Source organism: Kryptolebias marmoratus, linkage group LG19 (genome assembly GCF_001649575.2).
Source record: "Kryptolebias marmoratus isolate JLee-2015 linkage group LG19, ASM164957v2, whole genome shotgun sequence".
NCBI lineage: Eukaryota > Metazoa > Chordata > Actinopteri > Cyprinodontiformes > Rivulidae > Kryptolebias > Kryptolebias marmoratus.
Window position 1 is genome coordinate 14,121,784 of NC_051448.1, and position 14,522 is coordinate 14,136,305.

The 14,522-nt window shown below is 39.1% G+C and overlaps 1 protein-coding gene across 1 annotated transcript; it reads left to right on the forward strand.

Annotated features, from left to right (window-relative positions):
* The first annotated feature begins 4,916 nt into the window (after window positions 1-4,916).
* chga (chromogranin A) lies at window positions 4,917-13,767 on the forward strand. Its single transcript, XM_017409042.3, has 8 exons — window positions 4,917-5,210; window positions 5,421-5,470; window positions 6,115-6,208; window positions 9,689-9,757; window positions 9,871-9,957; window positions 10,411-10,659; window positions 11,310-11,740; window positions 13,062-13,767. The coding sequence occupies exons 1-8, from the start codon at window positions 5,165-5,167 to the stop codon at window positions 13,143-13,145; spliced, it is 1,110 nt and encodes a 369-aa protein (XP_017264531.1). The 5' UTR covers window positions 4,917-5,164; the 3' UTR covers window positions 13,146-13,767.
* The last annotated feature ends 755 nt before the right edge of the window (window positions 13,768-14,522 follow it).

Below are 14,522 nucleotides of genomic sequence, written 5' to 3' on the forward strand. Positions count from 1 at the left end.
GGGGGTTGATGTTCACATTGTAGAACGAATAATAACTTGATGTTTCCAACAAGCGTCCAGTGGGTAATGTAGCTTATATGAATCGTCCACAGCTGAAAACTGTGTACAGGTGGCAGGTGTATGAGAAGTGCCAGTACTCTTTAAGAAGTGACTGTATGTTAAGGACAAAAACTGAGAACAGCTGGAACTACTTACCAGTGAGTACCAGCCAGCGGATACATAGGACACCCACACATGTAATGAAAGGTTCTGGTTGCCTAAGCAGACCACACCAAGGGAGAACTGTTGTATTGTAAGCATTGCAGAACCCAATGCCATCTGCACCTGCCATCTGAACACAGGCTATAGGTTCACATCCCATTTGTAGGCTTCCATCAACATGGCATGGAATAATGACTAGTGGTGTTGAGTCATTTTCAGTGATGTATCTCACTCCTGTGTTACCATGGATGACCATTATGTGCCTGTTTGGTGGCGCAGCGTGGAGAAAATCAATCCTGTCAATGTTTCGGAGAGACATGCTGGTGTTACTCCTGGCATCAGGGTGTGGGGAGCCTCAGGGTATGACTTCAGGTCACTTCTGGTAAAGATTCAAGAAACCCTGATGGCACATCTCCACATCAGTGACATCCTGTGTCTTCATGTCTTACGCCTCCTGAGACAGCACCCTTGTACAGTGTTTTAACCCATGCACACATGATATGTGCCTTTGGACTGTCTGTATCCAATCTTTCCCCAGTCAAACATGTGGGATTAGCTCAGATATCAACTCTGAGTGCTGATCTGACAGATCTTGAAGGCTTTTTACAACAGCTGTGGGCTGCCTGCTGTAGGAGAGGATACAATGGCTGCATGACTCCGCTCCACACTGAATCGCCTCTTGTATCCAAGCTTTAGGGGGGCGACGCCCTACTGACATGGAACCAACAGTGTACTCTTATTGCCAACACAATTATTCATCTAATCTGGTTTTGTAATCTTTGTAACACCATTCACCACATGGTCTTTCAGTTTCATTTCATTTCCACCATCTGTCTGGGTGCTTATCTTTTATTGTCGGTGAATATATTTACGCTTTAGCAGCTGTTGGAGATGTTATTTTTGAGGGTTTCAGTTATTGTTGATGATGTGATGGCTGCTTCACTAAGACTGTTGGTGAACAGACTGTTGAGACAATCGTTTTCACCCACCTGCTACTAGCATTTATGTATTTTTAATGAAATGTCATGCAGTGTGCATCTCTAACTGTATTTATTATTTGAGACAAACAGCAAGTGTAGTAATGAGAGAAGCATACAGGTTTAAATTGTTATTGTGGCATTTGTACATGTCCAAATAAAACAATAAATTACAGTATTTTATTTCTCAGTTTTCTCAGGTACAGTATCTGATCCCTGCGTAATTACATTGAGATGTAAAATGTACCTTTTATTAAAAAACTAAATAGAGCTATAATGTAGTGGCATGGTAAAGAGTTTTATTTGGCTCCACAAAATGATTTAATGTGAAAATTTTCTAACTCCTTTCATTCCCAGTAGATTTCTCCAGACAGTTCTGACTTTTTAGAGAGGAAGTGATTTAGTCACTCGTCTTTTCCTCTGATCTTCAGGCTGTTACTGGCCTACTTTCATTTCTCTGTCCTCCAGATCCTGCGTTAATATGCACTGAGAGCGATAAAACAGGAAGCAAAGCCTCTACATTAGGCACCCTGTGAGCAAATAACAGCACGATGCCATACGCTACTGCATGATGAACAACTGAGTCACTGTAATATGTAAACACATCATGTCACTCCTCAATGGAATAGTCACAGTGTTAATGATCGTCAACATATGACTGAACATCAGGTACTTTCTGGTTTAATGGAGCGTGCAGGACAGATAGTTTTATAAAAGCAGGTGGACGCTATAATAAGCTCATCTCAGGTTTCAGAAATGGGACATTCACCTCTTGATTGGGACAGAAAACCAACATAATGGATTGAGTGGTGGACATGAAATGTACAGAAGAGAATGAGATGGTGTCTCTTAGTTTAAAGTAAACATCTCTTACTGCACAAAATACTGGTACTCACTTTGAATAGAAGAGGGTCCTTTTAATGTGTGTTTTTGTTTGCTCTGTCTTTTTTAACAAAGACACTTGTTCAAACAGAACGTTATATATATATGATATATGTTTGTGTGTGTGTGTGTGTATAGACTCTTGCGCTGACTCTTGACTTTTGCTCTGTGTTGTTTAATTGAAAGATTGAAGTCTGAAAAAACAAGACATATTTGCAATTTGCCAATTTATTCATTTAACAAACAGGGCATCAGAAGCATGTGGAAGAACCATACACAGCCACAACAGCCTGGCTCCTCCTCCTCATCCTGCTCACTAGCTTTAGATCTCATTCTTCAACCAGCATTTGTTGTAAGTCAGCCAGTGTGGTTGTGTTGGTCACTCTGGAACAAACAGCACAACTCAAGCTAATCCCACAGGTGTTCAACATTCAGGACTGGAGGCAGGACATTTCCTCTTCACTCCTACAGTTTGGAGGTAGTCTCTAATAAACCCTGCTCCATGGAGGCCAGCATAGTCATCTTGGAGGGTAGAGTTCTGCCTCAGCCTGTGGAGATATGAGATTGCAACTGGTTGCTCACAGGTGCTGCCAATAAAGCACCTGATTGTCAACACCTGGGGAACCAGAAGCTCAAAACAAGAGTCAACAGCAGAATAAGTTGTTTGGCAGAGAAGATTTGTTTTTGATAGACACAACACACATACTCATCTCTGCTGATCAATCCACAAATGCATTTTCCTAACATAAAGGGAAATAAACAGACTTTCCAACAGTATAAAATTTATTGCCAAGAAGCACTGCTACAACAAAGGAATAATTGACCAAACATAAATTTCCTTTCTTTTTGTGGTATGTTTATATATATATATATTTATATATATATGTCCATCTTTTTTCCATTACTGTTTGAATTTCACTCAGCCCTCATACCTGTCAGATTTTATAATGGCGGTATTATTGCATTCAAAGGAAACCCCCTTCATATTTAAACAAAGCTGCCGCCGGTTTGTGCGGCACAATATGTATCCGTCTCTGACGCAGATTGGTCTTTATTGTCTCTCTGAAAGCATAATGAGATCTCTGGGATCACAGTGAATGGTGCCGAGCGAAAACACGAAGCGGGGAAACAGTCCAGCCCCCCCCCCACTCTGAAAACCTCTTTGTGATTTGTTTTAATGAATGTGTTACTAACAAAAGACAGAATTGCCTCATGGGTCTGTGTACACCTGTGAGTCAGCGCACATAAAAGATACAAGAAAGCAAACAGTCTGAGGTTGCTCCACAGTTTATACGTTTGTCACTAACACACAGACTTTTACGCAATGAAACTGTTCAACTTAATTAAATGATGTATTTGAATTTATTTTATTTAGAGACTTAATGAAAATGGACTACCCCACTTGGTTTTAATAAAGGTGCAAACTTATTCATTGCAGAACTATAAAACTAACTGACCAACTGCAAATATAATATAAACAAAGATCAGTGTCTTGTGAGGAGTAAAGTAAAAATCTTTAAATGGTTGTTTTTTAGCCATTGACCTAAAGTTACTATTTAATAAAATCTGGCAGTTATATCCTGCAATAAAATCATTTTATCCGCATAATTTCTCAAACAATCCTAAATTAGATTATCCTGAAAGAAATGAGGACTCACACCTTCTAAAATTATTCCATGTTAAGTCAGTAATAGGTATTTATTTAGCTACCAAATATTTTTAGTTGTCAGTTATGTAAAATAACTTTAGTTGTAGATGACAAGTCCTAATCCAGCAATGTCACTCTTAACAATAATTTAACTCCATGATTCAATTGATTGCTGTACAACAATGACATGATTAAATTACAAAGAACTGTCATGTAGTCAAGAGAAATCACCAATAATACTGTATTAAAGTGCATTTTTTTAACTTCAGTTTATTTTATCCACACTCTAAAATCCTTTTGTTGCAAATGCATTTTTATGAGGTTTAAAGACAAGTGGGAAATGTATGTACCATTGAGTTTTATTATCAGCCAAACCATTAGATGGATTTTATTGAAACTTGCGGAAAGTTATCATTGAATGCGACTGATTATAACTTTTAGAGTGAGCAAGAATGAAGATGGCTGCCACAGACAGACTGCATCTAACTCCAAAATTGCTTTAACTCAGTCATTTTTACAGATATTGAGCTAAAATTTGGTGTAGTAGTACATGAGAGTCACCCCAACACATGTTCCAAGTGCTAACAGATGTTTCTTTATAACATTGTCATTAATTTCCTGTGCACCCTGTCTGTTTCCTCTTATTTCATAAACCACTTGATGGATCTTAATGAAAATTTCAGGGGGTAATCTTTGAACGTGCATCTACAACTGGTTATGGTAATTCAAGATGGCCACCATAGCCAACTAACCTTAGTAAATCCAAAAATGGTTAAAACTCAGTCAATTTTACAGATATTGAGCTGACATTTGGTGTGGCTGTAGCTGAGACTGATCCTTTTTGCATACTTTGAGCACTATCCGATCGCCCATGATATTTGTTTACTGAAGGAAAACTGGTTACATTGCATATACGATCATACATCAGACAACAAAACATTTAAAATTTTGTGAAATCACGGAAGGTGATAAGTTTGATCACAACTACAAGGAAAACTATATATCAAATTATTGCTGGAAGTTCCTCAAAGCATCAGAAGCCAGTCACCTTCCCCACCTGAGCTCACCTACACCTGGTACACGCCTTGACAACCACCAACATAAGACACCGAGGCGCAATAATAACCACTTGTCCAAGGATGACGTCACTTCCTCCCTCCCTTTCCTCCCCCCTCCCGCCCTATAAAAGGTAGGTTGTCGCGGTGAAGTCAGTCGGCACAGAGACCGGGGGAGGACGGAGTCTGCAGGGTCACCGATGCAGCAGAAAATTTAGCTCTCCAGAAATACCGAAAGGCGACCAAGTTTTTAATCAGAATGCGTCTGTGAGCCGCCGACTGTTCCCTTCAAGGAGGAGTTACTGCAAAAGCCTCTGATTAAAAAAAAAAAAAAAAAGAAAAAAAAGCTTCGCTGTTTTGTTTTATTCCTGGAGAGCTTAATTCACCTCGTTTCCAACAAGATGATCGGGAGAGGAGTCTTCCTTCTGACTGTTTTGTCCAACTGCGGTAAGAATAATATTAATAGTAATAATTAAAAGTGGTGTAAAAACCTACATGTAGAGACGTGGCTGCATAGGTTCAGTACCAAGGACAGCGACAAAGCACCTCTTTAATTGCTCCGCGTTACGAACACTGCCTTAGTGTGAAATGCACAAATAAACACTTAAACACTTAAATAAACATTTACTGACAGACTGGTGTTTGTTTCTCCTGCAGTTCTGTCATTGCCAGTGACTTCAAGTCAGCTGGAGAATGACGACGTGGAGGTGAGTTTTTCTTTGTGTTTGACATAACCGCTTTAAAGATTGCTGCACACTATTCCATCTTTCACAAAACAAACCCACACTTTGACAAATAATAGGAGTTTGTGTCACTTGAAAGGCAAGCTTTAATTAGAGATATCTAACCCTTGCATTTTAACTCTGAGCACCTTCTCCACTGGGGGTTGTAGTTTGACTAAAATCAATAAGTACTAATTAGAGACCATTGGAGAGCCTTGACCTCCAGGATTTGGGGGAGGCAGGATCCATTTTGCAGAGGATGGGTTTTCTAGAACAGGAAGGCAGGAATAGAAAGGGAAGGAAGAAAGACGAGATAAATGGGTAAATAAATGGTCCTGCATGCAGGTATTAGGATAGGTAAAGCACACAAAGAGCTGAACTGTTTCTAATTTCTCATTTGAAGTGCTTTAAATAATTAAATCAGTGAGTAAATCCAATGAGCAAAGAGTAGCAGAAGAATTGCACATTCATAATTGATCGTGAGCGTACCAGCATCATAGTTTAATCACAGTCAGTCATCTTGACTAATTAATTATTTTCTATAATTTCCCAGTTACAAAGGCATCTGTTTAGATCATTTCTGGACATCTCAGTCAAGGTTTCTGAGCGTTGCTCTGAATTGTCCGCAGGTGATGAAATGCATCGTGGAGGCGCTGGCTGACGTGCTCTCGAGGCCACACCTCATGCCAATCAGTCAGGAGTGTTTGGTCACGCTGAAAACAGGTAAACACAAAAAGACTCGCAAGGTTTATAAAGATGTGATGTTGTGACACATTATGGATGCTGCACGGTGTGATAAAATGAAACAAGGGCCACATTAAGAAGCTTGTTTTAAGGTTTGACTTTAAAGATTTCTAAAGAGGTCCAAATACGAACACAATATGATGTCTAAATCTGTTTAAATGCAACAGAGACATAATTAGCCTCATTCAAATTTACCAGATACACTCGTCCAATGTTTACATTGATTAGCATGCATAATTTCTCTTCAGTCAATATAAAAAATTTATGAAACTTTGGAATGAAATACATGAAACCATACCATGTCATAAAACTGGGCTGCCATTGATGGGTAATACAGGCAAATTTACAGAGAACATTTACATTGATAAAATTGTATCTTCAGAAACATTTTGGAAGAGTTATCCATGAATATTTGTATTCTCGAATGCCCTTTTCTGGTAATCTTCCTCGTCTGTTTTCAAGGCTGAAATGTCTTAATGTAAAAATCTGCTCAATTTATTTTTCATTTTTTTCCAGGGTCTGAAATGAAATATTGACTTGTGTTTGTTGTCAAATCAAACTTTATTCTAGTAAGAAAAAAATATGGATGCATATATTTTATAAAATTATCTAAACAATGTTGTTAAAACTGAATTTTTTTTTGATGAAATATTCTGCCATTTATTTGATAAATTTTCTATTTCTGTTTGTCCACCTTCAAGCACAAAAAAGTAATAAATTAATCTTGGAATATAAGCAGCTATACAGCCTTTTTTCTGCTACTGTTGTCAAGTTTTCATCCATCTTGTAGAATTAATTATTTATGGGTTTTGTTCTATAAAGATAACTTTGCAAAGTAAGTTTTATTCAGCAAAAATTTTGAGATTCCTTAAATGTTTTATGCAAACTGTGTCGATTAAGGGTGCCAATGCATTTATCATTCTGTTCACGGTTTTCGTCAGCAGCTTTTAAAAAGAAAAACCCATAAAAACTTGCAAAAACATGCAGCTTGATTGGGAGTAGTGTGTAATGGCTGCTGGAAGTGTTACCATGTACACTGCAAAAAAATTTCCCCACAAACAGAAATGGGGTTTTGGTGAAACATGGTGAGAAAACCCAGCCCTCTTTGGAGCTCTGGAGCTCAGGCAGACTTCCCAATAGAAACATCATTCAAAGTTTCAACAAGTCCCAGAAACTTGGATTTTATACTTCACTTTGGTGTCTTCAACCATTTTTACACAGTCGCAGCTGAAGTTTTATGATTTTTCAACATTTTTTTCCCACAGAATGTTAACCTGACAGTTGATGATGTCACTCATTGTAACTTTGGAAGTTGTCTGAACTTTTCAAACTTTTGCAAACAAACTCTTCTTACAGCCACAAGCTTTTTTAGAACATGTACAAAATTATACATCAAAACGGAGGCAGTTTTCTCACTGCTATAGGACTCCTTTTCTCAAACCCCCTCAAGGTGCAGGGAGTGCACACACAAGCTTTCAGACACTTCAGCTGTATTTCAGCACAAAAATTTCTCTCCAAAACTGGAAGTGAAGGGTCTTTTTAACTTGTCATCTCTCCTCCATAAAACGTTCCAGAAACATAACAATTCATATACGTGATTATCCGAGCTTTCTGCTGCTCACTGTTTAAGAATTTTTAAGATCTGACTTACAGTTTTTGCGCAGCAAGTGTTTATCAAGGCTTGCGTTTTGGTTTGTTTCTGTGTTACAAGGGCTGTCAGGGAATGAGAGACACAGATTTGTGGTTACCATGGTGATCTAATGATGATGTATAACAATGTTGTTTTAAGCTTGATTGTCTTTACAGTTCCTATACAGTTAAAACATCAAAATTTAGGTATTTCTTTTTAAATTAAATTATAACAAAGTTGGTGTTGGAAGTTTAGGCAATAGCTGCTTTAGGTTTCTTCAGAATTTCATCATTTTTTTGCTAATATTTTCCTGATATGTAGGATTCAGTATAATGTGTATAATTGCCACGGAGACTCATTGTTTCTGCAATATGTGTAAGGCTTTATTTTCACCACATTCATCATGATTAGGTTTCATCTCCATCATCACTGCCAAGCTCCAGTAGAGATTAAAAGTAACACTGCATTTCTAAAAAGCACGTCTGCACAAACTGCTGTTTCATCATCAGAGCACAATGCCCTCATCGTGGGTTTAATGGATTGGCGCAGTCACGGTCGGATAAAAACCTGCCGCAGAGCATTTTATACATCAGGGTCTCCAGCACTCAGTGAGGACGATTCAGTTACACAGCCATTGTTTTACCTTCATGCTGTCCTTGCCGTTAAAAAAAATCAATCGGAGCAGTACTCTTTGAGAGTTTGGAGCAGGCACTGTGCAAGCAGGAGGGAAACAGTACACCGCCAGATGGATGGAAAGACAAGAGGGGGAGTAAAGAGGAAGAGACAAATCTCAGAGTTATACAAGAGCACAGCACAGTCTCTACTTACTGCTGCTTCCAACAGTATGCAGTGCTGTTTGTGGGTCAGCAGAACTGCTGCTGTAATTCACTGGGGGGGTCTCTATGAGCCAAATGATTAATTGTGTTCTTGCTTTGAAAGCAGTAAATTCACAGGCAATTAACTCCGATGAGAAGTGAATTGCTGAGTCCTTCTAAAAAAAGTCAAGAAGAAAGGTATACACCTGTGTTTTATCCCCATCAGACTTGCCTTTTTGCCTTTTATTTGTTTTTGTTTTTTTTATTGCTCGCCGCCAAAAAGGCAAAAGGTGCGCAGGAATGTTTTTTGCCTGTGCCTCTGAACCACTGGCCAGATTTTAATGAAACTCTGCTAAAGTAATCAATGGCTGCACATCCACAGCTGACTAACTTTTGGAGGCAACTTGATTCAAGATGGCTGCCACAGATAATCAACCTTGGCAAACACAAAAATGGCTTTGAATCGATCGGTTTTACAGACACTGAGATAAAAATTGGTGTGGTAGTAGCTGAGAGTCCGCCTAAGTCCTCCTCCTCCCCACTTCTTAACATGAGATGATCTTAGTTTAAAACTCTGGCATGAAATGTGGCAAACAATATGCATTCCTTTAAGTAACTCCAAGTAGGTCTGCACAAAATTAGAAAAACTTGTGATGTGTGATAATATTGTTTAACATTGCGATGACAAAATCAGTTGCAATAAACTCGCATTTTCCTCCCTTTCTCTTCTGTCATCACTATCACCTAAACCAAGGGCATCAAGGCAAGAGAGCGTCTGTTGGATTGACCAAATGTGTTATTAGCCTGCAGAAAATGAATTCTTGGTACTTGATCTATAATGGCCTATTATTTATTGCAGCCCAAGAAGTCATATTGATCTCACTGATACTGGGATGACAATAAATTTGCAATATATTGTGCAGCCCAAATTCTAAGGCTTTAATTTTCCTTTTTGTCTTGTTTCTGTGTGAGTTACTATAAGACTCACATCATAACTCGTGTTTTTCTGTGCAGATGACCGGCTCCTTACCATCCTTCGTCATCACAACTTCTTGAAGGAGCTGCAGGAGATCGCTGTTCAAGGTGAGTCACTGATTAGTCAGAGCTGATGTTTGTTTCTGTGCTGACTGTGCACGTTCATGCATTCAAATAAAAATTGACGGATTAGATAGAAAGTCTATGGATTTTTATTAAAGGTGGTCATGAGAGGGCTGTGCTGCAGAGATACGCTGATACACTGACCCCCATAACAAAAGCTCTTCCAACTATGGATCATGACGCTGGTGAGTCTTGTCATTAACTTGGATTCATGAGATTTTGCAGACAGCAATCATTTGTTTTAAAATAGTAAAAAAAAAAGGTACATTACAGCTTCAGCAAGGTAGTGCTGATGAACAGTGGAAAAAAAAGTGCTGAAGGGAATTTCAAGTCTGCTGACGTGTTTTGTGGACAGAATGAGGACATGCATGAGGTCCTCCCACACCTAGCTTTGTTAGTCACTGCAAGACTCCCGGTAAAACACAAAATAGGAGACAGGCAATGCATCAGTTTTTAAGAAACACCCCCCAAAATTGTGGATTTTATCATGGCTGACAGGCTGAACCACTGTGCCAGTCAAATTCAGATCAATTCTACTACAATAAACCTTACTCACTTTGTATAAGGAATGTCTCTCTACATGACAGGAAAATCAATTTCCTGAAGTGAATTCAATTCCAGCCTTTCTCCATTTTCAGATCGATCCATGTTGGATGCTTTGGGAGGCCCTGGCGAAAGATCCATCCTATCCCAGAGGAAGAGGGAGGGACATGAAAGTGAGGAGGAAGATGAGAGCAGGGAGTCGCAGGAGGACAGTGGAGCTGAAGAGGTGGAAGTGAAGAGGAGAAAAGAGGGAGCTGGAAACAGCAAGGAAGGGGGACACGATGAGAAGCGAGCAAACTCGGTGGAGAATTCAAAAGAGGAAAACGAGGCGAAGGATAAGAGAGGCGAGCTAATTATTCTGTCTTTGGTTTCAATCTGTTAGATATTCAAATTCCAGAAAGGGAGGATGACAGGAGACATGCATCCTCAGTTTCAGGCTTGACATTTCAAGCATCCACTCGAGTCAGATTTATTTTTAGTCTAGAAATAAAGGACATCTTGTCAAACTAAAAACAACAACACTGACTGAAGGTGGATAGTTTAATGTTGGACAGGGAGAGTGCATGAAAAACTGCCTTGTAAATGGAAGCCTCTGCCATGACACATGATCGATGGAAGTACTTCCATCTACATGATGAATTTCATTTCTGCCACTGAAAGACTGGAGCCAATATAACTGGCATACTGACAGAGCATCAACAGAGTTGATTAAATACCTTCATATCCTAAAATTCAAATGAGCTAAGCCGCATGGTTAGGGCTGGAAATCATTCTTATATCAAAACTCTTTTCAATAGCTTACGTCTGCAGAAGCTTCCCAGCAAAATGAAATGAGCTTTAAAAGCAGCGTTAGCCAAGTCACCTGATTATTTCACTTATGCTGATAATCCATATAAAGCACTACTGGGGACAACACTGCCAGCTGGCATGAAATAGTTCATTACAGGAAGTGGAGTTTTGCTCATGTTTTATTTTTTTATATATATATTTCCAGGTGATGGATCTGATGAAAAGAGCACTCCCTCCAGAAACAAATCAACAAAGGGAACGTTTGAGGTGGAAGATGAAGAGGAAAGCAGCAAAAGGTCTGGGCCACTTTCACAAAGACACAATAGTAAAGAGGAGGAAAAGGAAGAAGATAAAATGAAAAGAGGGAGCAAGGAGAACATCAAGCACTGGACCAAGAGGGCCAAGTCTTTGCAGCTGAACAAGAAAACAGCCAAAAAAGAGGAGCAACAGTTCAGCAGCCAGCAGGAAGTGCCTCATCATTCAAAGGAGGCCCCAGACGAAGACGAGGAGGAGGAGGAGAAGAAGAAAAGAGATGCTCAGAGGAGTCCAGAGGAGAAGGAACTGCAGATGATTGCTCGTGGGGCACCAGAGGCCAGGAGAGGGCTGGAGGATGAAGGAAGCGGCATTAGGAAAGAGGTGTGCCTTCAAATCTGTTTTCACAAATAGCACCTTTTTTTTGTTTTGTAAGCAGCAGATCGTTTCACATTCCTGGTGTCCAGTGTGTTTGAAGGTCCTATTTTCCCAACTATATGAAGCACATTAAAACCATTCATGTTCACTGTCAGCGTGGGTGGGCTATTTTAAGCTTTGAAGGTAGACGTTAAGTTAGCGTTTTAGACAAAATCATGCTAGCTGTCTCCCCATTTAAGTTATGTTTTGTTTTGTATACAGAACCAAAGTCATCATTTGCATCATCATCATCATCATCATCGTTCTGCGTTCAACAATTTTAATGTGTAAAAATGAATAAATAACTAAAAATATAAACAATAACCTTTTATTAAACAAACTTAATATAAAACAAATGTTAATATTCACATTTTATTTTACTATTTGTGTTCTTGTTTTATTTTTCATGGTGAAAGGTGAGGCTCTGCCTCTCCTGATCACACGTCTCTGTCGCATGCCTCCCTCTTCATCTTAACCTTCTTCCACCACCTGTGCGCCACTTAAACACTTTCAGCAAGAAGGGGCGCTGCACAACACAGGGAGAGCACACACTCCAAATTAACCGGATATGCAAATAAGCAGCAGAAAAGTCATTCAGGGCGCAACTGACAGATAACTTGAGTCATGTCGCCGATCTCAAGAACCACAGCTGCAAACACTATAGAAGCACAGAGGTTTTACAGCACATGTGACTGAATAAATAAGATACAAACTATTAAAAGTGGAAATAAATAGTTAATTACTGTATTTATCACTACTCTTTGTGTAAGGCAGTCCTATTGGATTTTGAAGTTGGGATTAGTCAGAAATCTGACTTTCCAAGTCAGACTTCAGGGGTCGTTTCAGATGATTTTTCTGACTTAGAACTCGAAAATCCTTCCAAGTACAAAGGGATCACGCCAAATCCTTCTGTAAGAAACAGAAACTATTTTTGACATCATCATCAAAAATGGCTTTAAACATCTACAGAACAAGGCTAACTCCTTATTTTATTGCTTTTGACCTCAAGGCCAAACTATATATCATATAGGAGGAGGAAAGCTTTTTTTTATGGCTAGACTTGTGAGATGCAGTTATTATTGGCAACAAGCTCAGAGAATATAGTTTTCTCTGCAGTAGCCTTCGTGGCTGCAAAAGCTTGCACAGTTTTCACTTTGTTACAAAGTTGATATTAAAATGAACTTTATGAAGTGGGTTCTTGCAAGGAAAGGTAGAGAAACGGCACAAACAGAACATGACATTGTTGGCGTTTTATCCTCACGTCCCGTCTTCTTATTCTAACCTGCAGGAGCCTGAGATTGAAAGTCTGGCAGCTATCGAGTCGGAGCTTGAAAATGTTGCCCAGAAACTCCACGATCTGCGCCGAGGCTGAAGGATACCAGCACAAGTCTGACACGGCAACCTGTCTCCTTGTTCTTCTCCGCTTCACCAGATGCCTGGTTTCCTCTGATAGATAGTGTGAATGTGTGACAAGGTTTTATCGTTTGCTATTTTTCTTCTAGGGTGCCACAAAGCTGCAGCTTATTTATTTATTTATTTATTTTTAGACATTCTTCATTTTCTCACATGAAAGTAGCATCCTGTAGATTGAAGCTAGCATACTAACACCACACAAATGCACAAGTTCGGTGCAGAACTTAGATTCCTACAGAAATACCCATGTTCTCTGACAGTCTTACAATCATTTCTTCTTTATGCACATTTATCTTGATCATTTAACACTGAGCATTGATTCATATGAAAGGTTGGGGCTAATTCAGGTAGCACCATCAGGGTGGAGTTGTACAGTAAAGGCTTGTATAAAGCTCTTTCTGGAATGCTCTTTTACTTACTAAGTTAAAGAATAAAAGAAAACATAGATGCTTATCCTGCTGCAGCGGACACAGGGGACTCTAATCAAGCCAAGGCAATAAGTTTAGATTTTTAGCAGTTAAATGACTGAGTTGTAATCTAACATTGTGATGAATTTGTGTAAGAAAATAAACAAACTGATTCTGGAAGTGTCTGTTTTTGTAAATCCGTCCAATAGCGCTAATTAGACTAATATTTCAACACATGCAGAATTTGAAGGCACGGTTTATTAGTGTTAATTCCTTATAGTTTCACAATTTACTCACACAGTTCAGAGTGAAACGAGTGTCTAACTGCAAAAACCCATTTGTGAGTGTAGATAAAGTTTGCACTTGCTTGTTTGTGGGCGAGGAAGCTGACAGGATGAATCATCGGGATGACACATTGGCTGTTGACACAATCTAGTCAGTTCCAGCACATATTTCAACCCTTAGATTTGGCATCAGAATTCTCTGTTGGTCATTATTTTAAAAAAAAGAAAAAACAGTCCTGCATTGATTCAAATCACAATTGCCAATTCTCAGTATATTCTCGTCACAGTGTTTGCTCTTCTTGGGGAAGAAAGTCCAAAATCGCAGCTTCATTGGACAGCTTAGATAATGCCTCTGTGGATGTATCTGAAAACTGGTTGGAAAATGAAGCCTGCATCTCTGCTCTTTTTGTTGCCAGGCAGCAGCAAATACAGAAACGATGAGTGTTAAGAAGCCTGGACAGCAAAATAATAATAATAATAATAATAGTTAACTGTGTGCAAAACCACTTTTAAAATAGCATTAAGGTGTTTTTTTGTTGCACATTATTTCCATCCATCCATCAATTTTCTTCCACTTGTGTGAGACTGAAAGGCAGACGGACATCTCTCTACCCAGCAACATTCAGAGGACTCGTTTCGATGCAG